Source organism: Podarcis tiliguerta, assembly GCF_965153285.1.
Source record: "Podarcis tiliguerta genome assembly, chromosome: 16".
NCBI lineage: Eukaryota > Metazoa > Chordata > Lepidosauria > Squamata > Lacertidae > Podarcis > Podarcis tiliguerta.
In genome coordinates, this window is record NC_139549.1 from 4677681 (window position 1) to 4702466 (window position 24786).

The following is a 24786-nucleotide window of genomic DNA, read 5'->3' on the forward strand; positions in this document are numbered from 1 at the left end:
TCGTGGGGATTCAAACCGCCAACCTTTCGACCGGCAAGCCCAAGTGGCACAGTGGTTTAACCCACAGCGCCACCCACATCCCATTTTATTCTTTTAGGAGGGATCCAAGGGGTCTTACCAGGAATAACAGAACATATCTCAATCTGGGCAAGCCAGATTGAATTGTTTGTTGTCTTAAGAGACTCACACAAGTTTGCAACCAGTTTTCTGCTGCGTAAGAAGGGGAACACACTCTGCTATATAAAGTAACTTGCCAGTGTGAATTAGGACGGATATTAATAATCAATATATCCTCTCCTGCCACCCTCAACATTCCCACACCATCTAGCACAGCATCCTGTTCCCACAGTGACCAAACAGATGCCTCAATAGACAACTCAGAAGCAGGATCCAAGCACAAGAGCCCTCTCCTCTCCTTCGGCCTCCAGTCACTGGTATGGAGAAGAATTGCTTCCTCCAACTGGAGGCAGAGCACAGCCATCATGGCTGGTAGCCATCAATAGCCCTCTCCTCCTCCACAAATTTGTCTAATGCTCTTTTAAAGCCATCTGGGTTGGTGGCCATCACTCCCTCCTGTGGCAGGGAGTTCCACCGTTTAACTCTGTGCTGCGTGAAGAAGTCCTTTAATTTTAGTATCCTGACTCTTCCAGCATTCAGGGTGTCACTGAGTTCTAGTGTCATGGGATAGGTAAAATATTTCTCTCTCACGCTTTTTTTTCCTGGAGGAGACTGTGGCCAAGATGGCGGAAGTGAAGCAGAAGAAAAAGAAGCGTACTTTCTGGAAGTTCACCTATCGGGGTGTTGACCTGGACCAGCTCCTCAACATGTCCTACGAGCAGCTGATGCAGCTGTACAGTGCCCGCCACCGCCGGTGGCTCAACCGCGGCCTGCGCCGCAAGCTGCACTCCCTCCTCAAGCGGCTGCGCAAGGCCAAGAAAGAGGCCCTGCCCGTGGAGAAGCCTGTCAAAACCCACCTGCGAGACATGCTTATCCTTCCGGAAATGGTGGGCAGCATGGTAGGCGTGTGCAATGGGAAGACCTTCAACCAGGTGGAAATCAAGCCTGAAGTGATTGGCCACAATTTGGGAGAGTTCTCCATCACTTACAAGCCCGTTAAGCACGGCCGACCTGGAATCGGGGCCACCCACTCCTCTCGGTTCATTCCTCTGAAGGAAGGGGATTTGGGAAGGCTTGTGTCTTGCGTGTAAATAAAAGGGTTTCCCAACAAAACAAAATACAAAAAAAATTCTCTCTCTCTCCATGCTATGCATAGTTTTATAAACTTCTATCATGTTGCCCCTTACTTGCCTTTTCTCTAAACTCAAAAGTCCCCAAACTGCAACCTCTCTCTATAGGGGAGTTGCTCCCTCCCCTCCCTCTTCCAACTCTACAATATCCATTTTGAGGTGAGGCAACCAGAACTGCAATTTTAAGAAGGGCTCAGCCTCAGCCAAAGCATTTCCCACATTTTCCTCGGAACATCTCTTGCGGCACTTCGGGCCCAGAAGACTCTCCGGACGTCGCCAGGAGAAATCCAGCCCTGCGTGAATTAATAAGCATTCCGGGCTCCGGTTTCCAGTTGGCGAGTGGCTGGGATCATCCTGGGCAACCGGCAGCCTCCGAGCTCCCGGCTTTCTATCAGCCCATTGTTCCCCTGTGAACAATGAAGCGGCAGGGAGTGGGAAGGGCTCTGCGAGCCGCCTTTAGAGCCATCTGGAAGACAAGCCTGGGAATCGAGAGCATAATAGGGTGGTCAATTGTTCTGGCTTGGCCGGGACGGTCTGGGGAAGATCACCTTCGCGCCCCAAGTCAGCATGCAGCACCTGGCAGAGTGCCGGCTTCCGAATGCGAAGCCAATCGGCTGCGCATCTTGCGTACCAGCCTACCTTGCAAGGTTGTTGTGTGGGCAGGCTCAGCTATACCTCTCCCACGCACGCAACTGCGATTTCATTGGAGGAAACAGGGGGTGGAAAAATGATTTTAAAAAATGAGAGAAGAGCCTATGCATTTGAGAAGAGGGGAGGAAAGAAGCCCGGTTTCTCCACATGCAAAAGCTCCGAAGAATTCCATGCAGCTCAACGCCTGAAAAAGAAATTTCTGGAATTTCTTTTATTCACTGCACACGCTAAAAAACTTGAGGCTGGCTCCTGGTAACTCAGCATTTCAAGCATGTTCACCGCCCCCCCCCCCCCCATCTTTAAAAGCAGATTAGACAAATTCATGGAGGATAAAGCTATCGAAGGCTGCTGATCACGATGGCTGTGTACGCCCCACTCCGGGATGAGGATTAACAAAAAGTAATTGGGATTCGCAGGCGGGGAGAGTTGTTGCTGCTGCACCTTTGGGGCATCTGCTTGGCCACTGTGAGAGAAGGAGGCTGGACAGGATGGGACCCCTTTGGTCTGATCCAGCAGCCAGGCCCTTCTGATGTCCTTATGGCACCACGAGGTCCTAAGCAGATACCACACAGTTTCCCAGTTCTATCACAAAATCCCAGCGAACCCACCCCCTCACTTCCCCCTGGGCTTTATCAAGGGACCCCACATCTCTCAAATGCCCCACGCCCAAAGAACAGCCGCGCCAAGAGCACTCGGCAACCGCGTCTGACGCAAGCCCGAGTCTACGGAGAGACAGGGAAAGTTCTGGCGCATTAAGTATTCATTTGCTGCTCCGGCGATACTGAAATTCCACCCCAGAGTTTCTGCTCGGATGATCTCCAACAACGTGCGCCAAGGGGGTAGGAGAGAGAGAGAGAAAGGGAGAGTGAAAGTAGACCTCTTGGCTCGCCTCTGGCGGCTGAGTTCACGGACCAATGTTTTGCCAGATCGAGGGCTGGAAAGGGAGAGAGATCGCGGTCTGGCAGAGACAACCACAGCAGCACATCTGGACGCCAGAACAGGCACATCCAGCAGCACCGTAGAGGCCTGATGCATTTCAGCTCCCACTTGTCAATCACATGACGCCAAAATGATGTCACGTATTTGACACCAAATTTGGCCCCTGGAGGCTGATCCTGATAAGGATCTGGTCTGTGGAGCCAAAAAAGGGTTCCCCACCCATGATTTAAAGCTCTCCAACTTTTGTTCCCCCGCCCCACAAGCATGGGAATCCCCAGGGTCTTTCACTATGTCCACACCCATTGAGATTCAGCAGCTGGTGTAGCATTGGGTATCCGGCCCCACCACAAACTCTTTCCACCACTTTTTAATTCTTTCACCAGTTTTTCTTCTTTAATAAAGGCAGACGGCGGAAAGGATCTTGCTCTGGGTCGGGCTGGGAGCCCGTTTTATTAATTATAATAAATGAGGGTGGGGAATGATGGGAGTTGTAGCCGAACAACATCTGAAAGGCACCATATCGGCTGCTCGAGAGCGTTGGACCAGCAAGACGTGGGTTTATACCCCTGCCTGGCCAGTAAGCTCCCTGGAGGACCTCTTAGGCCTAGCCTAACTCACAGGGTTGTTGTGAGGGTCCATATGAAAGGCTGGGGAGGAGCCACGTACCCACCCTGAGCTCCTTGGAAGAAGCTTGGGATTAAAAACCACAACATGCAAAACTAGATCATAATTCCATGAATACCCTGGATACATTTGTTCCCCTCTACTGCAGGCTGGGGAACCTTCAGGTGTGGCTGGGACCCCCAATTCCCTTCAGCCCCAGCTGCCAGCATAGCCAACCATGAGGGACGATGGGAGTGGCAGTCCAGGAACACCTGGAAGGCCACCGATGCTCGCCATCCCTGTCTCCGTAAAAAAACAAGAGGATTTCTGGTGGGATTTCCCCATGGAACACACAGGACCTTATGTTCCCTCTCTCTATCTCAGTCAAGATCTATCACCACTTTTGGCAAGGAAATCCAAGCAAATTAATACTCCGGGTTTCAAAGTTTCTTTTCTGCACATTTTTTTGTTTGTTTCCCGAAAATGAGAAATCACACCGCCAACACCACTGGGTGGAAGAGAGAATTCATGGAGAGAACAAAATACTGGCGCCAAGACGGCTTTATCGACTGTAGAGGTGGAGCTAACACCAGGTCCTGCCCACTGTCCCATGGCACTGTCAATCAGTGGCTAGCCAGGGGCTAGAAGACTCCCCGCACGGTGAGCGCGGCTGCCCCCTGGGATTGCCATCTTCCCCATCACCCACCCCCAGGTCCACTTACCCCATTCCTCAGAGGGGGAGGCCTAGAACCTCACCCACATATTTCCAATATGTCATATTAACGACGCCGACTCCTGTAAGCATCTGCTTATCCAGCACGGCCTTCCCCAGATGTTTCAGGCTCACAGCTCCCATCAACACAGCCGGCACCACTCGCCTGGAGCAAACAATACGGCTGGGAGCCTGAAACATCTGGAAGGTGCCATGGTGGGGAAGGAACACAAGAAGCTGCCTTAGACGGAGTTATACCCATAGTCCTGCCAGCATGCTGAATGGCAGCAGCTCTCCAGGGTTTTCAAGCAGGGGACGTTCCCAGCCCTACCTGGAGATGCTAGGGATGGAAACTGGGACACTCTGCATGCCGATCAGGTGTTCCACCCCAGGGACATAGCCCTTCTCAAGGCTGCCCCAATACGTGTGGATTTGAGGAACAGGGTACATATATAAACATTGTAAACACGGGATTGGAGGCCATGGTGGGCAATCAGGGCAACACACATGTGCCCCCTGGCCTTTCTCTTTTCCTCTACCGCTATTGGGGGGACTGGCTGGCAACGGCCGATTACATCGTCCCAAGAGATGCTCGAGATCAAGCGGTCCCTTGATAAGCAGCAGAAATGGAACCGCCCTGTCCCACGTTGGATCCGCATGAAAGCTGGCAGCAAAATCAGGCAGGACTCCAAAAGGAGGAGGACAAAGCTGAGCCAGGAAAGCAGCCACAACCTGGTTGGCACATGTCTTATGCCCAGCTCTCTGGCATGAGAGGCCTCTGCCTACCAACTTGCCACAGAGCTGGAAGCCCACCCTAGGCAGAATTTCCCCTCTCCTGATACGTATGTCTTCACAAGGATTAAAAGCTGAATACCCCAGTAACCTATCCCCCTGCCCCGTGAATCCAGGGACGCCCCTCGCCCCACGTTACCTCGTCGTCGTTCTCCACTTTGGGGTTGCTGGCGGTCCTCTTCAGGTTGCTGCTGAGGTGGATGCCGACGGTGGCGTCCGACTTGGACCTCTGGTGAGTCCTTTTGGAGGGGGAGAGCCCCGCCTCGGGGGCCGGGCCGAGGGCCGGCAGCTCCCTCTTCCGGTGGGCCGGCTTGAGCTCGTCGGAGAGGATGAGCTTCCGCAGCTTGGTCCCGCGGGAGTGGCGCTGGGTGGAGATGTGCATGTCCGAGGAGTAGGCGCCCAGCAAGAGGGCGCACTGCAGGGAGAAGTTGATGCTCTGCCGGCAGCGGTGGACGATGTAGGGCTTGATGGCATCGCCCACGTCCTCGTCCATGTGGATGTACATGTTCAGCAGCTGCGGCAGGTAGAAGTCCACGTCCTCGTTGCGGAAACAGAAGAGCCGGTTGCCGATGTAGGCCTGCACGCCGGGCTCCTTCGAGTTGTACAGGTATGAGATCGCCATGGAGATGTCGAAGAGCTTCGACTCGAAGAGGCGCAGCAGCCACGACTGCTTGGCCGAGTTGTTCTTCTGGCGCCGCCGGGCGCTCTTGACCGAGTTGGCCGCCTGCTGCTGCTCCTCCTCCTCCTGGATCTTGTCCGGAGGGTCGTCCAGGCACTTGATCTCGCAGCACTCGCCGGGGCTGCCGTTCAGCAGGGCCAGGCCGGGCCGGCGAGCCGCGCCGGCGCTGCCGTCCTTCAGCTGGATGGACCCGTCGGGAGAGATGCAATGCATCAGCTTGACCTTCTCCAGCACCTCCTCGCAGGCCTTCTTGGCCACCTCGGGGTCAATGACCGCCAGCTCGCCCACGCCTTCCGTGATGACCCCCAGGGCCGCCACCCCGCCATTGCCTGGGGGCGGCAGCACCGCTGCGGCCAGCGCTGCCGCCTCCTCCTCTTCCTCCTCCCCTGGCGGCGGCACGTCTGCGTCGGAGTCACTCATATCCAAGGCGGGTCTGTGCTCTTTCAAAGCTGGAAAGCAAACCGGGAGAGGGAATTAAAAGAGAACGTGCGCTCATCAGGCAGCCTGGGAGCACAGAGTGCTGGCCTTACGCCGCAACGCAGGTGTTCTCTCGAGGAACTTGCGTCCTTCCCCAAAAGGCAAACTAAGACTCTAGTCCTCATGGTTGCAAATAACAGTCTGGTTTAATAGGTACATCTGGCTCAGTATTGACTACACTGACTGGCAGGGAACATTTCCAGCCTTGCCTGCAAACGCTGCAAGGGATTGAACCCGGGACCTTGTGCACACAAAGCAGATTATCGCTGAGCTGTGGCCCTGCTAAATACAGCCTGTATTTCAGTGCTTAAAAACAAACAAACGGACGATCCCGTTTCACATTCCATCACCAAGACTATGGTTATTCATAGAAAGAGGATTCTTTTGCAGCAAATACAGGCTGGAAAAAGGCCACAAGGCTGCTAGTGCATAGACCTATGCCAGTCATCTGTAGACTAAAAAAACGGGGATGAGTGCCAATGTTCCTCCTCCTTGGTCACCAGAAACAATTTCTGACTCACCACAGGTGACCAGCGTTTTGACAAGCCTGCCTAAAGCGGATTTGCGTTCCCACTTGATGAGAGAGACTGTGGCCCAATGTACAGAGCGCGGCTAGGATTCAAATCCTACTTCTGCCACCCATTCTTAAGGTAGAAACAAACCCTGCTCCCATGCAGTATCAACGCTATTGATACTATTGGTTTCCTGAGTTTTCACTGCGGCTCCCTCCTTTGGCCAGAGGTGGTCACCTTGGGCTGAACCCGGCCCAAGAACCCTGGGGTCACGAGTTCAAGGCCTGCTTGTGACCTCCAGTCCTGACGCCACGGCAGAAGCTTCTTAAAAAGTTAACTGCAGAGCATAAAGAGGCTCCCCTCCTTTTTTTTTACCGCTGGCCACATACATGTGCTTAAAGCTTCTCTAACCTCTGGGAAACGGCCGGAGACTCCTGGAGTGTGGAAGGCAGGGAGAGAGTGGGAATACTTGTCTCACGATGTGGGCAGAGGCTGCGGGCTGCTACCTCTTCACAACATACAGTGGTACCTCTGGTTACGAATGCTTCAGGTTACGAGCTCCACCAACCTGGAAGTAGCTGCTCCTGGTTGCGAACTTTGCCCCAGGACGCGAACAAAAATTGCACACCAGAGGCGCATGCGTGCACAACGGGAGGCCCCATTAGCGAAAGCGTGCCCCAGGATAAGAACGGTTTCAGCTTGGGAATGAACCTCCGGAACAAATTAAGTTCGTAACCAGAGGTACCACTGTATCCTTCTTTCCATCCTGCCACCATCAGAGGCACATTTGGTGGGAGAAGGCAGGCCTTTTTGGTGGTGGCTCCCTGACTTTGAAACTCCTTCCCTAGAGAAGCCAGACAGACACCCTCTTTGCTGTCTTTCAGCCAGCAAGTGAATACTGTTTTATTCCAACAGGTCTTTGGGAACTGACCGGATTTTAAATAGTGCTGTGATGCATTTACTATCTGTATTTCAACTTATCTGTTTTGATGTTGTGTTAATTCTATTATGCTTTAATTTATTTTTTATGTTTTCAGTGTATTTTATCTGTATTGTTTTAATTTGTGTAAGCCGCCTGCAGTCTCAGTATGGGGAAATGGTGGGATGTAAAAAAGAAGAACGTAGTAATATTGGTCCCAGAGCAGCCTTACGAAAGCAGCTGCGCCGTTTTGGAATCTGGTGACTCAACTTGTGGCCGTCCCAGAACTAAGAATGTTGCCTGTGCAGCAAGAAGGCGCTGTCTAAATACTAAAATCTCCCCCACCGCTCTGTAGATCCAGCACAGGTCCACAGCACAGGTCGTACCAGACCGAGAAGTCGTTAACAGGATTAGTTTAATGGTACTGGAACGGGAACAGCATGTAGGTTCACAGGCAGCAGTCTCTATTCGCTGCAAGTGTCTAAGGGATCTGTAGTCTAACGGCCTGCCATTTTGATTTCCTGGTGGGAGCTGCGTGCCCTTTACTGACTGGACCAGTGGTGTAGCGTGGGGGGTGCAGGGGGGGCCGGCCGCACCGGGCGCAACATCTGGGGGGGGGGGGCGCGCTCGCACTCGCAGCTCTCTGCCCCTATCTGGCTCACTCACTCTCTCTCACTGCAGTGCTGGCTGTGCGAATACGATCCGAGCCGCCGGGTCGCCGCCCACTGTGGAGGGGAGGGTGCCAGGCGTGCGGTGCGGTGCGGAGAGAGAGCGAGGGACTATCTGTGGGAGGGACAGTGCAGCGGGGGGGGGGCGCAAATTACTTGCCTTTCCCCGGGTGCTGACAACCCACGCTACGCCACTGGACTGCACCTAGCCGAAACCCCAGCCCAGCCCCGTCAGCAAGAGCCTCTGGTGGCAGCATAGTGGTTAGTGTCAGACCAGGACCTAGGAGACAGCAAGGTTCAAACCCCCCCCCCCCCCGCCTCATGAAGCTCACTGGGTGTGTCTTTGGGGGCAAGTTGCTACCTCCCTCAGCCTAACCTGCCTCATAGGGTTGTGGCAGGGATTAAATGAGACTGGCAGGGGAGAACCACTTCGAGCTCCTTGGATTAAAAAAACAACAAAAGGTGAGATATGAATGCAATGAATAAATAAATATTATAATTAATAATAATTTGATTTATTGCCCGCCCTTCAAGCTAAGGTTCCAGGGCAGGTTGCAACACTTTGAAAAAACAGCATTTAAATAAAGCGTCAAAATTGAGATGTGGAAAATATGGAAACCAGACGGAGAGGCAGGACTGAGATGTGGAGAGATCTAGACCGTGGGGAGCTTTGAAAAATTAATAATTATAATTTTAATAATAATTAATAATTATAATTTGAACTATAATATGGTCTTTTTATTTTAGTTTTTTATTTTAATTGAAGTATTATGATTGGATATATTAATTGGCTGTTTTTTATTGGAAAATCAATAAAAATGATTTTTTTTTAAAAAAGAAACACAGCATTTAAAAAGTTCTAAACAAATTACAGCAACAGGTTAGGTCAGGGGTCAGCAAACCTTTTCAGCAGGGGGCCTGTCCACTGTCCCTCAGACCTTGTGGGGGGGCCACATTATTTGGGGGGGGGCATGAACAAATTCCTATGCCCCACAAAGAACCCAGAGATGCATTTTAAATAAAAGGACACATTCTACTCATGTAAAAACATACTGATTCCCAGACCATCCACGGGCCAAATTTAGAAGACGATTGGGACGGATCTGGCCCCCGGGCCTTAGTTTGCCTACCCATGGATTAGGTCCTAGAACATATGTGCACCCCAAGAACCGAACTGGAAAAGACCCTGATGTTGGGAAAGATGGAGGGCACAAGGAGAAGGGGACGACAGAGGACGAGATGGTTAGACAGTGTTCTCGAAGCTACAAACATGAATCTGACCAAACTGCGGGAGGCAGTGGAAGACAGGAGTGCCTGGCGTGCTCTGGTCCAGGGGGTCACGAAGAGTCGGACACGACTGAACGACTAAACAACAACAACAAGAACCGAACAAAGAGGGGCATCTTCGGCATAGGATAGAAACTGTGCTGTGCCAGTGTCCAAACACTCCTCTGATCCCCCCATAGCAGCACTAACAAATTTGGAGCTGGGGGGGGGTGTTGGAGATTAAGGGGGTGGGGAGCAGAAGACCATTAAGGGATTTAGCTGAAGTCCATTGGAGGTTTATTAAACAAGGGGCAAACAGAGTTGCAGGGCCCCATTCGGCCCCCACCCCTGCCACCTGTCAACAAACCCCGAAGAATCCATTTGCAGGAAGCAGAATTTAAATATCTTCCCCTCATTTCTGCTATTTATTCTTCATGCTGTGTAGTTAATGATAAGCCTTCGTGACTTAACCAATATTTTAAATAACAACAACGCAATGTCACACTTAGGCAGCGAAGTAAAAGAGGCTGAAATTTAGGCACAGGAGTCTTGGCAGGACGAATCATTTTGCAAGAAGGAAGACTTCTGAGAGGAGCAATTAAAAGTCCCTGTTCCGGGAAGTAAATTAACTGAGATGCAGACCGGGGGGGGGGGGGGGGGGAGGAGGCAGCTCCCCATGGATGCAAAGGAAAGGCAAGGGACGTGGAAGCGGGTGTGAAACGGGCTGCACGGAAAGAAACTGGATGGGACCGGCAAGCAAAGAGAATTTGGGCAACATGTGGAGAAGTGTCAAGAGTGCCAAAGGACAGGTGTAGAGGCAGGTGAACCGAACGCAGGTGAAGAAAGTGGGAAGATCTGGGCAGGATGACTTTAAGCCCAGAGAGAGGGTGGAGAGGCCCCACCTGACAGCCACAAATCTATCAGGCAAATGAATGGATCCGTAGCAAGCAGAAGTCAACAGCTGGCTACTGACTGAAGCCAGAACCTGCGAGTCCCTGGGATGCAGAAAGCTCCCAGCAACAACTCAGATCCTACAGTCCAACTAAGCTCAGTGCTGCTGACACTCAGTGGCAGAGCCTCTCCAGGGGTTTAAAAAGGGAGTCTCTCCGAAGTGCCACAGGACTTTGAACCCGGGGCCTTCTGCATTCGGTGCAGGTGCTCACTGCTGTCCTTCCCCAAAAGGTAATTCGATGGCAGAAAGTGAGGAGGAATTAAAGAACCTTTAAATGAGGGTGAAAGAGGAGAGCGCAAAATATGGTCTGAAGTTCAACATCAAAAAAACGAAGATCATGGCCACTGGTCCCATCACCTCCTGGCAAATAGAAGGGGAGGAAATGGAGGCAGTGAGAGATTTTACTTTCTTGGGCTCCATGATCACTGCAGATGGTGACAGTCACGAAATTAAAAGACACCTGCTTCTTGAGAGAAAAGCAATGACAAACCTAGACAGCATCTTAAAAAGTAGAGACATCACCTCGCCAACAAAGGTCCATATAGTAAAAGATATGGTTTTCCGAGTAGTGATGTATGGAAGTGAAAGCTGGATCATAAAGAAGGCTGATCGCCGAAGAATTGATGCTTTTGAATTATGGGGCTGGAGGAAACTCTTGAGAGTCCCACGGACTGCAAGAAAATCAAACCTCTCCATTCTGAAGGAAATCAGCCCTGAGTGCTCACTGGAAGGACAGATCCTGAAGCTGAGGCTCCAATACTTTGGCCACCTCATGAGAAGAGAAGACTCCCTGGAAAAGACCCTGATGTTGGGAAAGATGGAGGGCACAAGGAGAAGGGGATGACGGAGGACGAGATGGTGGGACAGTGTTCTCGAAGCTACCAGCATGAGTTTGACCAAACTGCGGGAGGCAGTGGAAGACAGGAGTGCCTGGTGTGCTCTGGTCCAGGGGGTCACGAAGAGGCGGACAGGACTAAACGACTAAACAACAAATAGTCCTCATGGTTGCGAATAAAGGGCTGATTTAACAGGAAACCACAGAAAGATGCCTTTCACAGTGTTAGCCCCTTGGTCGCACTGGCTGAGTATTGTCTACACGGACTGGCAGTGGTTCTCCAGGGCTTCAGGTAAGGAGTCTGTCCTGGAGATGGCGGGGGCTGAACTTTCTGCATGCTGAGCAGATGCTCTGGCCCCCAGCGTCATCCCTTCCCTTGTGATCTTCAAATGTTAAGAGTCACTGCAGCAGAGCTATGCTTCCTCACGCACCCAGAGATTAACACACACACACACACAGCGCAGAAGAATTAATCCCCTTCTTTCCAAAAAGGGAAGCTTTCACTTAGAGGAGTTTCCTGCCAATAACACTCCCAAATTCAAAGAGCCACACAAGAGAGGATTTGCGGCCTGTGAAGAACACGCTAGCAGGTCACAGGGTCCGAAATTAAATGACTCCCTACTAATTAAAGGATGGAATGAATACCCAGTTTTATCTGCTTAGCGTGTGATGTAACCACTGGAAGGTGGGGCCCTGGGCACGGCCGGCTTCTCTCATCAAAAGCCCCAGAGGAATTTTGCCTTCTATGATCTCTTGTCCCGCTCCCCCTCTCCCACACCAATGCTTAAAATAAATGTGGAAGAGCTGCTGCTTTCAGCAGACTCAGGTTAATCCAGGGACTAGCACCAGGGGATTTGTAGTCCAGGATCCACGACTGCAGCAGCTTTCCAAAGTAAACAACCCCAAAGAGAATCAGAGAACCCTTCCCACAGCAACTTCTACCACAGAACCCTGCAGAGCAGACTTACCCAGCCCCCCCGCTATATAATATTTATATATCCGTTTCCTCAAGGGCTCTCTTGCAAATCTTTACGGCAGCGTCATCATCCCCACGTTTTGGGGGGATTTGGTGAGGAAGAGAAGCAGTTTGCCCGTGGTCACTCCCCAAATTCACAGCTCCTCTTTCGTAGGAAGCAGGAGAGAACCAGGGAGGGGGAATTCCAGCAGGGAGTTTGTGCCTGAGGCCAAGAGCCAATTAGCTCTCCACTGCCAGAGGATGAGGCAGCTCAAGATCTCTCAGGGGATTCCCACACAGGCCCTCCTGTCACATTTAACCACATTTTTCATCACCGTGCTCATCTGAGTACCCAAAACAGATTGTGCTTTAAATATATACAGTGGATGCTCGGGTTGCAAATGTGATCCGTGCGGGATACATGTTCGCAACCTGAAACGTTCACAACCCGCGTCTGTGCACGCACGGGTTGCGATTTGGCGCTCCTGCGCAACCACAGAAACCCAGAAGTAACCCGTTCCGGTACTTCCGGGTTTCGGCGGTCCGTAGCCTGAAAAAACACAACCTGAAGCGGCTGTAACCCGAGGTATGGCTGTACAGTGGTACCTTGGGTTAAGAACTTAATTCGTTTTGGAGGTCCATTCTTAACCTGAAACTGTTCTTAACCTGAAGCACCACTTTAGCTAATGTCCCCCCCCCCCGCCGCCATAGCACGATTTCTGTTCTCATCCTGAAGCAAAGTTCTTAACCCGAGGTACTATTTCTAGGTTAGCGGAGTCTGTAACCTGAAGCATATGTAACCTGAAGCGTATGTAACCCAAGGTACCACTGTATATATCTGAAGGGGGGGGGGTGACTGCATAGTCAATGGGCTGTACCAAACTAAATTTCACCCCAAGTAAACCCACTGAAATTAATCACCCTAGCTTAGTCACACACATTCATTTTGACAGGTCTTTGATGTGAAACCATCCAAAAGGAGTTAGGAACATCAGAAGAGACTGCCTTCTGGATCAGGCCAAAGGAGGCCCATCTAGCCCGGCATCCTGTTCTCACAGTGGCCAACCAGATGCCGCAACAGGAAGCCCACAAGCGAGACCGGAGTGCCCCGGTATTCTCCAATCGTTGTTCCACAATATATCTGGTATTCAGAGGTAGATTATCCCAGGGCATGGAGGTTCTGCTGTCACAAGAGACCTCCGCAAGGATAGCCCTGCTGGATCAGGCCAAGGGCCCATCCCAGGGGCCTGTGGGAAACTCACAAGCAGGACCCGGGTGCAAGAACCCTTTCTCCTCCCGTGGCTTCCAGCAAATGGTATTCAGAAGCGTTACTGCATCCGACCGTGGAGGCAGCGCACAGCCATTGTGACTCGTGGCCTTCTCCTGCATCATGTATTCATCCAAAGCTCTTTTACAGCCATCCAGGAGAGCTAAACTTCAAAATAAATATTATTATATTGCTTTAAAGAGCTGTCCTGGGCAATGGCTGCACCCCGTGGCAGAGGATTAGCAATCTCTCCAAGTTAATTACGCCTTGCATGAGAAGCTGGAAGCTGGGATTGTGGAACCAGCCCAGATAGCGCCAGGATAAGCCTCAGACATCTGGTGGCTATTAAACGGTGTTACTTTCCTCCCCAAGGCTGAGCGTTTTGCAGAATTTGCTGCCCACCCACCTCCCAAGGACAGAACACGTGGCTCTCGTTGAAGTTTCGCTTGCGAGGCCTACGTTAAGCACCACAACCTCCCCTCAGCCCCCATCCCTTCTCCGACTCCATGTCAAGAAATCGCTTCAAAGGTCAAGGAAAGCAAGCCTAGCCTGAAGTTGACAACAGGAAAAGCAGGGACTTTGGGGTGGGGTGGGGGCAGGTGAAGAACAGGATTACACCTGCCTGTGAAGGCAGCACCAATCCAGACCTAAATTAAACAGGGCAGTTGGGAAAACCCCCACCATCTTTCAAGCATGGGACTCTTCTTGGCGTAGAGGAAAGACTCGCTGGACGGGAAATAGGCTTTTTCCACAGAGGCCGAGCCAAGGAAGGCTAAAAAATAAATAAATTAAAAGTCTCCTGTCCGGTCAGCCCAAAGCACTACGGACACGTCAGAAACTTGCGCACTCCGACTGACAGATTCTGGTAGCTGCAGGAAGGGTCTCTCAGTCCTCTGAATCAACCCCCGACCCCTTGTGCTGATGCTTTGCAAGATTCTAGTCCTCATTGTTCAAGGTCCTCGCCTGTAATCTCCTCCCCTCCCTTCCCAAGACACTTTCATGCTCCCTCCAGTCTTCATAAGTCAACAATTTCTTACATCTCTCTCCTTGGCTGCTGTCCTCTCTTCCTTCAGCCAGGAATTCTACAAGGGTGCTGCTGGTGGGGGGGGGGTCACTGTAGAGAAGGCTCTGCTCCGGGAAGCTGCCACCAAGGGCAGAGAGCAGGGTATCTGCAGAGGGCCTTAAAGGACACAAAGGGACATGATTGGAGGTGGTGTGTCTCTGGTGTGACCTCTGGGCTGCTTTGGGGCTTTAATACAGGGGTGGAGAATCTGTGGCGCGTCAGGTGTTGCTGCATTCCAGCTATCATAATCATCATCATCCCCCCTGACCACACTGGCTCTTAGGGCTAATGGGAGCTGAGAGCCCAACCACAGGATGTGGAGAGCCACAGGTCCCCACACCCCTGCTTTAAAAAGCTCAAAGCCCAGACCTGGAACTAGGCCGGGAAAATAATTTGGAAGCCTGTAATCCTGGAGAGGCTAATAGTCACGATGCTGCACGCAACCTCCACTTGCAGAGGCAGTCTACCTTTGAAATGCCAGAGGCTGGAGGCACATACCGGGAGAGGGCTTCTGAAATAGGTAGGGCCCCATACGCACTATAATTCCACTTTAAACAGCCGTGGCTCCCCCCAAAACACTCTGCGAACTGTAGTTTGTTCAGGGTGCTGAAAATTATCAGCAGGAGACCCTTGTTCCCCCTCACAGAGCGACAATTAATAGAGCGGTTTAACAATCCACCCCTCTCTCTGGGGATTGGAAAATATAGCTGCAGCAAGGAATCCTGGAACCTGTAGTTTCCTGAGGGAACCAGGGCTCTTCCTGTTAGTCACCCCTAGCTCCTCCAAAGAACTAAAATTCCCAGGCCGCAGCAGGGAAATGGGCTTTTGCAAACCACCTCCAAACGGGTTTGCGCAAACAAGTTTTAAACCAGGTTTTGCAAACTGAAAAATGATGCAAACGATAAGACAGAAGGGGGGGGGGGAACCTTTCCATGTCTTGCTAATGAGGGGTGGTTAAACTACTCTGACAACTGTAGCTCTGTAAGGGGAACTGAGGCCTGCTCCAAACAACTTTAAGCAGCCTGAACATACTACAGCTCCCAGGATTCTTTGGACGGAACAAAGTGGTATGATAGTGATTGAAATGAAATCAGCTGATAAGGAGGCGCTAGATTTCAACCCAGTAAGGCAGTGATCCCAGGGAACTTTGCAGCATCGACAGGGGGCGGGGAGGAGCAGACAGCTGAACTTGTGCAAGGGCAATTTAGCAGGATGGTATACTTTTTTTTAACGTACACACACAAAGAGGCAAGTCTGAACCAAGCCACTGAGTCACACGGAGATGGTGGCAACTGCCGGGGGTTTGCTTCTGAAGCAGCGGCGACAAGAGTCATCACTCCCAGAGTTCTTGCAGGCTGGAATATCACAGCCATGTGCTCACATACACACAGAGGGCCACGAGTGCTGGAAAACCACTTTGCCATCCCACACCATTCTGTCGCAGTTGACTCACCCGCTTCGCAACCACCTGCCTGCGCTGGGCGATGACTGATGCTGGTCTACCTTACAGGAAGGGCGGGGCATATCGGAAGTCTTTTGCTAGACTCCAACTCCCAGCAGCCAGCATGCCCAAAGGACAGGGAGGATGGCGGGAGATGTAGTCCGGCAAGAGCTGAAGTGCCACAGCCTCCTCACCCGTGGCTGACAGGATTGCTGTGAGCAATGAAAGGGGGTTGGACTAGATGACCCCTCAGGTCCCTTCCAACTCTGCAGTTCTATGTGTCTGTGATTAGAGAGGTAATCTGCCTAACTGATCTAACCTGGGGAAAGGCGGTAGCTCAGTGGTAGAGCACCTGCTTTGCATGCAGAAGGTCCTGGGTTCAATCCCTGCCATCTTCGGGCAGGACTGGGAGGGACTGTCTGAAACCCAGAGAGATGCTGTCTGCCAGCATAGACAATACAGAGCTACATAAACTAAGGGTCTGAGTATAAAGTCAGATCTTGGATCATGACCATGAGGACTGGAATCTTAGTATTAATTTTAAAGCTAGTGACATAGGGCACCCGCTTTACATGCAAAAGGTCCCAGGCATTTGGAGGTAGGACTGAGAGAGGAGAGCTGCTGCCAGTCAGTGTGGACAATATGGAGCTAAACAGACCAAGGGTCTGACTTGGTAAAATATGTTATTAATAATAATAATACCTCTCCTCCCGTTACATATCTTTAGCCGCCAGGCAAAAACATTCCTCTTAAGTCTGTAGCCAATTAAGCAACATATAGGCCAAAGAATGTTTTTGCCTAGTGGATGAAGATATGTAACAAAGGTGCAAGTCGAACCTTTCTGGGGAGAGCATTCCATAAACAGGGAGCCATCGCAGAAAAGGCTCATTTTCATGTGGAGAAGGCACAAATGAAGGCCCTCAAATGACGGTCGCAGGATCTAAGTCGGTTCATATAGGGATAGGCAGTCCTTGAGCTCTTGTGGTCCTGGGCCGTTCAAGACTTCTTAAGTCAAAAACAGCACTTTGAATTGAGCCCCAAAGCTAATTGGCAGTCAGTGCAGTTGGACCAGGACCAGTGTAATATGCTCAAAACGTCTTGCCCCATCAAGCAACCTGGCCGCTGAAATCTGCACCAGCTGAAGTTTCCGAACCGCCTTCAGAGGCAGCTCCATGTAGAATGTGTTGTGGTAATCTAACCTAGAGGTTACCAGATGACAGAAATTAGGCTAGCCCTGTCCAGAGAGGGGCGCAGCTGGGCAACCAGCCAAAGCTGATGGAAGGCATTCCATGCCATTGAGGCCAGCTGAGCACCCCCAAGCTGCGTACCTGCTCCTTCAGGGGGAGTGTAACCCCCTAACAGAGCCTCAGTCTTATTTGGACTGAGCTTCAATTTGTTGGCTCTCATCCAGTGCATAATGTATTTTTAATCTTTGTTGGAAGCTGCCCAGAGTGGCTGGGGAAGCCCAGCCAGATGGGCGGGGTACAAATAATAAATTTATTATTATTATTATTACTACTACTACTACTACTACTACTACTATTGAGGCAAGACAACGGCTCAGCTCATCCACTGCCACACCTGCAGATGTAAAGGAGGAGAAGAGCTATGTGGCATCAGCATATTGCTGACAACGTACTCCAAAATTCTGGATGACCCTAGTCAGCGGTTTCATGTAGATGTTAAAACAGCATGGGGGATAAAACTGAACCCAGAGGAACTCCACATTGAAGGCTCCGCGGCGCCAAAGAGCCCTCCCCAGCATCACCCTCTGGAAACAACCACCCAAGGAGGAACGTAAGCACTGCAAACCACCCCTAACTTGATAGCTTCCTGTGTTCCTCCTTTCAGGGAATATGGTATAGTAATCCAACAATATCTGGAGGGCATCAGGGTGGGGAAGGCTCACATGCACAGAGTCCTCTGGGTGTTTAAAACTGAATGCCTAAACACAAACCACTGCTGCTCCAATTTAAAAACAAGAGCAAAGTATTTTGGCAACTTTAAAAGATGAATGGGTTTTTTTGTGTGGCATAAACTCTTGCAAAGTACAGTAGACAATACAAAGTGTTATATTGAGCTATACAGTGGACGCTCGGGTTGCGAACGTGATCCGTGCGGGAGGCATGTTTGCAACCCGCAGCGCTGCATCTGCGCATGCGCAATTTGGTGCTTCTGCGCATGCGCCAAAACGCGGAAGTATCCCGTTCCGGTACTTCTGGGTTCGGCACAGTGCACAACCCGAAAACGCACAACCTGAAGCGTCTGTACCCCGAGGTATGACTGTATGCAGTTTCAGGAGTGAGGGGAGAATTGTAAGCTGCAAATACAGAGGCAAATGAAATGCAGAGGACCGATGGTGGTAACATGGACCTAAGAACGGAAGAGGGGCGCTGCAGGAGCCCATCTCATCCAGAATCCCTTTTCTCACAGCCAGATGCCTGTGGGAAACCCACAAGCAGGACCTGAGCACAAGAGCCCTCTCCGCTCCTGCGGTTTCCAGCAACTGGTATTCAGAAGCATTACTGCCCCAGACCATAGAGGCAAAGCGTAGGCATCATGGCTAGCAGCCAACACTAGAAAACTCAGAGTAGGATGCTTGTGCCACAATAAGTTTGTTAGTCTTTTAAGTTGCCGCAAGCCTCTGTCCTTCTTAATGTAAGAGACAGCTGCACCCTCTGGAAAGGATGGTGAAAGTAACTAAAAAGTGAGAAGGGAACAGCAGTACCAGCACAGGACACAACAGGCACCCAGGCAGGGTGTTTCGTGGGAACCTCAGGGGAGCCCTTCAGCTCTGCTGGAAAACCAGCTCCGTCGTGCCTCCTCTCCCCTCAACACCCACCTGGAAGGAGCCTCAGCCAGCCAGAGAGAAAGCGGCGCTCGTTCTGTCGCCTCCGCAGAAAGACCAGCTCCATCAGGAGCCTCCTAGCCCTGAACTATTCACATTAAATAGAACTGCTATTTAAACATTTTAAGAATCTGTGCCTGAGTCCCCCCCCCCCGCCCCTCTTTCCTTTTGTGCCATGCCATTTAGACTGCAAGCCTGTGAGCAGAGACTGCCTTGTTTCAACCAGCCATTCTGGAAGCCTTTTTGTGTGTTACCGGTGCTGTAAATAAACAGGCTCCTGAGGGCCCCCAGTTTCTTACTGGCAAACAGGCTCATTGAATCATTGGCTGAAAGAGGTAGGGGTGTGTGTGTCTGCTTCGGATTGGAGCACCGGATAAAAAGGGAAGGAAACAGCCCAGACTTGAGAGGTAAGAAAGAAGGAAATCGGATGCAGGGCAATCTCTGGCCTTCCAGATGTTGCTGCATTACAACCCCCATCAGTCCCAGCAAGAATGGGCAACGGTCAGAGATCATAGAATTGTAGCGTTGGAAGGGACCCTGAGCAGTTGTCCCATACAGGGATTGAACTTGCAACCGTAGCATTATCAGCACCATGCTCTAACCAACTGAGCAATGAGGGTAGCGGTACTGCAGCAGTAACTGGAGGGCCAGAAGTTCCCCACACTTGCAGTTAATCACGATTCTCTCCTCCTCTTCTTGAAAATCCAATAACTGGGAAGTACTAGCCCGATGCGGGCTAGGGATGCGGGTGGCGCTGTCGGGATCCGGGTGGCGCTGTGGGTAAAAGCCTCAGTGCCTAGGGCTTGCCGATCGAAAGGTTGGCGGTTCGAATCCCCGCAGCGGGGTGCGCTCCCGTTGCTCGGTCCCAGTGCCTGCCAACCTAGCAGTTCGAAAGCACCCCCGGGGGCAAGTAGATAAATAGGGATCGCTTACTAGCGGGAAGGTAAATGGCGTTCCGTGTGTGGCTCTGGCTCGCCAGAGCAGCGATGTCACGCTGGCCACGTGACCCGGAAGTGTCTCCGGACAGCGCTGGCCCCCGGCCTCTTGAGTGAGATGGGCGCACAACCCTAGAGTCTGTCAAGACTGGCCCGTACGGGCAGGGGTACCTTTTACTAGCCCGATACACCACAGAGGAGGCCCATCAAGCATCCCCAGAGAAGGAGGCCCGTCCACCACTCACCTCTCTCGTGCCCATCCAACCGGGCAGCTTGCCCCTGCTGAGACGCTTGCCCACAATGCCAGCCGAGTCAGCCATCTTTGGAGATGGGGACTCAAAGGGATTCTCTGCGATGATCCTTCACAGCTGTAGGGAAGAAAAGCGAGGTGCGTTGGGAGGGGAAATGGAGGAAACGTCTCGCTCAACCTTTCAGTTTTAACGCAGGGGTTTTTGGTCTGCTTTTTAAACACAGCATCTCTCTCAAACACTGAAATACCAGGAAGGTGTTTGCAGAAATCTGAAGGGATGCCACACATCACTTCATGTTCAAAAGCACAGTCCATTTTTGAAGGGGTGAAGGGTAGCGTTCATCCTTGAAGACTGAAATACAGTGGTACCTCGGGCTACATACGCTTCAGGTTACATACGCTTCAGGTTAGACTCCGCTAACCCAGAAATAGTACCTCGGGTTAAGAACTTTGCTTCAGGATGAGAACAGAAATCGTGCTCTGGTGGCGCGGCGGCAGCGGGAGGCCCCATTAGCTAAAGTGGTGCTTCAGGTTAAGAACAGTTTCAGGTTAAGAACGGACCTCCGGAACGAATTAAGTACTTAACCCGAGGTACCACTGTATCAGAACTTAAGCTGGTATACACATTCAGGACACTATGGTTGAAGTGAAAAGCCTGGCTCAAATCCTGTGCCTTGTTCTCACAAGGGGGAAAGGTGGGCAGGGATATAGGGATGTCAAAACAATCATAAACTTGGTGGGTAGGTTTATAAGACAATTTGAAGTGGAAATGCTTGGAAGAGGAGAGGTGGAAGAGGCAGAGAAACTGCAAAGTAAGAATGTAATTGGAATCAGATGTCTCTGAAGCTTAGAAAAGCCCACTCAGCACCGAGAGCTGCAAAACCAGCAAGGACTCAGAAATGCTCTGAGGACCGCTGGCAAACTTGCTCTGACTTTCCTTTCCCCACACCACAGGCAAAGCCACATCTTCCCGTCCCTACAAGGAAGCGAGTGTAAAAGAGAAACTTGCTCCTTGGCAACTCAGTGAGGAGGGTGAAAAGGACTCTGAAAAATCCCAGAGAAAGTGGGGTGGGGAAGAGGGAAAAGGTGAGGTATTAAAACCCCAGCACTCCTTAACATTAAGAACAAAAAAATGGCAGTCTTGAGGAGTTGTGGGATACAACTGGTGTGGAAATACGCCTGCAAAAAGTTACTAGCCTCCCAAATATGTTTTGTTTTAGAAACATATTTTTTAAACCCTAGAAGCCGCTGCATGACATTAACGTTACAGATAAATGGGTCAGAGGTAACAGAGGAGCAATGGTGAGGAAGGTGTCTCATATCCAAGGACGGGAGAAAGGAAAACGGGGATCAGGGAATGGAGTGGAAAGAGTTGAAGTGAGGGGGTAGCAGAATGAGAGCCAGTATTAATTTGCAGAAGGGGGGGGCGGACAGAGGCCACTAAATCCCAGGAATCAGTGGGGCAAAGAGAGGGGGACAAGAGAGTGGAGGCTGGGGTGTGGGGAGCGATGCAAAACAAGGGGGCATAAGGGAAATAATATTTTGGAGGGGGGTGTTGGGAAGCCAAAGGCTCCCAGAAGCCAATGGGGCAAGAAGGTAGGTGGGAGTGGGGCAGGGGGAGAGGAAATCAAGGCTGGTGGGATCCGCTTGAGGACACTGAGAAGGGGGAGAAAGCGGGCTGAGGAAAGAAACCCCAGGAGCCAAGGGGGCAGTTTTGGGGGAGAACAGGGAGACCTGAACGGTGGGAGCTCTTACGTGTCAGAAGAAACGGGGGAAGGGGAGGAGGAACTGGGGCGGGGGCAAGGAGGGCCGGATCCAGAGGCGGCCTGGCAGTGGGGTGGGGTGGGGGGTGGACAGACCCAAGGAGTCAGTGGGGCAGGGGTTGGAAGGGGGAGGAGAAGGGCCCTTGAGCCCCCCTGGGGCAAATGACAGGGGGGCAGTCCCTGGCCTTGTGCGGGGAGGGCGTGAAGGGGAGGGGGCGCGAAATCTCCCATGGGCCCCTGGGGCAGGAGAGGGGAGGGGGCGGGCAGACCCAAGGAGTCAGTGGGGCAGGAGTTGGAAGGGGGGGGGAGAAGAGCCTTTGAGCCCCCCTGGGGCAAAAGACGGGGGGGGCAGTTCCTGGCTGTGTTCAGGGGGGCGTGAAGGGGAGGGGGCGCAAAATCTCCCATGGGCCCCTGGGGCTGGAGAGGGGAGACCCAAGGAGTCAGTGGGGCAGGGGTTGGAAGGGGGGGGGAGAAGGGCCCTTGAGCCCCCCTGGGGCAAAAGAAGGGGGCAGTTCCTGGCCTTGTGCGGGAGGGGCTTGAAGGGGAGGGGGCGCGAAATCTCCCATGGGCCCCTGGGGCAGGAGGGGGGGCAGGGGCCCTGGAGGGAGGGGGCGTTGAGGGGGGAGGGGACGGAGGACCCCCCAGGGGTGCCCCGGGAGGTGCCTGCCTGCCTTCCCCGCACTCACCTCACGCCGTGTCCATGGGAGAGAGGCGGCGGCGGGAGAGAGGGAGGGAGGCAGGAGCCGGCGCCCCTCCGCGGCCTCTCTCTCTCTCTCTCTCAGTCTTTCAGTCTCTCTCCCTCCGGCCGCCTCAGCCTCTTCCAGCCGCCGCCGTCGCCGGGCCCAGCTCCGGGGCTGCCCTCGCCGCCGCCTGAGGGGGCCTCTTTCTTCTCCCTATCCGCTCCGCCGTGAGGTAAATAAATACATTTTTTTAAAAATCCCGCCCCTCCTCCTCAGATTGACTTTCTCCTCACACGCGAATGGGGAGGGGTTCGTTTTATTTTTTATTAATTTAACCGATTCCCCCCCTCCCCGGAGAAGGCGAAGGACCCCAAGTCAGGGCCCGTTGGCGGCAATGGAGAGAAGAGCCGTAGGTGGCTATGCCAGCGCCTGATTGGGAAGGAGGAGGAGGGAAAAGAAGGCGGGGCCGGCGCTCCGGGGACGCACGCATGCGCAGCGGCTTTCCCCGCTGTGAGTCGCGTGCAGCGCAGTCAGTGGCTGCGTGGAGGTGTCAGGGATCGGGGCCGCCCTTGCAAGCTCGATCGGCATTGCGGGCCATTCCCGAGGAAAGCTGCCCTTCTACCTCTTCCCTTTAAAAATAGTATTAAGTGGCTTGCAATTGGTTTTATACAATTTATTATTTTTAAATAGCTTTATGCATCAGTATGAATTCTGAATTTATTGTTATTCACGTTTTATACTGTATTTTATGCTTTTTTGTTGTTGCATCAATTAAGTGTTTTAAATTTGTTGTTTTCTGTTTTCTGAACCGGGAAGGGCGGGGTATAAATAAAGAATTATTATTATTATTATTATTAATTGGGTTGTTTTTAATTTTGTATTATATTGGGATTTTGGGTTGTAACCGCCCTGAGATCTGTGGGTATAGGGCGGTATGAAAATTTAATAAATAATAATATTTATAGCCCACATTTCCCGATCTCCAAAATCGAATCTGTTTACAGCTGCTCAGAGGAGACCCATTTGCCTTAAGCTGCCTTGCATAGAGACAGGCCATGGTTCTCTCCAGGTCAGCATTATTTGGCAGCAGCTCTTCAGAGTTTCAGAGAAGGCGTACCAGTCAGTGGGGATGCAACCTGAGACTTAATGCAAAGCACACAGTTTTTGGGTCAGCTGTTTGCCACGGAAGAGACTGAGAGAGGTGACATCCTCTTCTTGTTCTTTTTAAATAAATTTATTCATTTGGTTTTTCAAATTAAAGTTTTGCAATCAGATATCCAACATACCTAGACAGCGTCTTAAAAAGCAGAGACATCACCTTGCCGATAAAGCTCCATATAGTTAAAGCTATGGTTTTCCCAGTAGTGATGTATGGAAGTGAGAGCTGGACCATAAAGAAGGCTGATGGCTGAAGAATGGATGCTTTTGAATTCTGGTGCTGGAGGAGACTCTTGAGAGTCCCATGGACTGCAAGAAGATCAAACCTCTCCATTCTGAAGGAAATCAGTCCTGAGTGCTCACTGGAAGGACAGATCCTGAAGCTGAGGCTCCAAGACTTTGGCCACCTCATGAGAAGAGAAGACTCCCTGGAAAAGACCCTGACGTTGGGAAAGATGGAGGGCGCAAGGAGAAGGGGACGACAGAGGACGAGATGGTGGGACAGTGTTCTTGAAGCTACCAGCATGAGTTTGACCAAACTGCGAGAGGCAGTGGAAGACAGGAGGGCCTGGCATGCTCTGGTCCAGGGGGTCACGAGGAGGCGGACACGACTAAACAACAACAACAGTCCAACATACATCGTAAAAGCAAGATTCCAAAGTATCGTCTAGACTTCCCTTGTTCCCTTTCGTGGGTCCTGTTGTTAATCATTTCCTCCTGCATCTTTTATAATAATCCAACTCTTTTTTTACATCGCCACTACTGTATATCCAAAATTCACAATTTCAAAATTCACTACAAGTGTTATTCCAATCCTACTAATGATTTTAACTGTTTGCAATGATTTATAAGATAAATTATAATTCCCCCTCCCCATTCCTTATTAAAATCCTCTTCAAATATCTGAAGGGACGTCCGGTGGATGATGGAGCGAGCTTGTTTTCTGCTGCTCCAGACGGCAGGACCCGAGTCAGTGGATTCAGATGACAAGGAGCTTCAGATTAAGAGCTGTGCAGTAATGGAACGGGCTCCCTCGGAAGGTGATGGACTCTCTTTTAAACAGAATTTGGATAGCCATTTGTCAGGGATTCTTTACGCTGCGATTCCTGCATTTCTGGGGGTTGGACTAGATGATCCTTGAGGTTCATTTCCAACCCTACCATTCTATGATTAC

At 51.5% G+C, this 24786-nt stretch overlaps 2 protein-coding genes across 4 annotated transcripts in view; one reads left to right on the plus strand and one right to left on the minus strand.

Moving 5' to 3' along the window:
- Nucleotides 1–22884, minus strand: part of PI4KB (phosphatidylinositol 4-kinase beta) — a 52305-nt gene extending 29421 nt beyond the window's left edge. For 2 of the 3 annotated variants that reach the window (XM_083416521.1, XM_083416523.1), the window contains exons 1-3: nt 22461–22802; nt 20007–20129; nt 5084–6072 (exon numbers count right to left, since the gene is read on the minus strand). In XM_083416521.1, coding sequence (XP_083272647.1) covers nt 5084–6043 — 960 coding nt within the window. In that variant the 5' untranslated portion in view covers nt 6044–6072; nt 20007–20129; nt 22461–22802. Of the gene's footprint in view, nt 1–5083; nt 6073–20006; nt 20130–22460 lie in introns of all 3 variants that reach the window. The other variant, XM_083416522.1, reaches the window with a different exon arrangement.
- LOC310666195 (small ribosomal subunit protein uS19-like) lies at nt 724–1261 on the plus strand. The gene has a single exon (XM_083416872.1). It carries the CDS (start codon nt 741–743, stop codon nt 1206–1208), a length of 468 nt encoding a protein of 155 aa, XP_083272998.1. The 5' UTR covers nt 724–740; the 3' UTR covers nt 1209–1261.
- Nucleotides 22885–24786: the final 1902 nt, after the last annotated feature.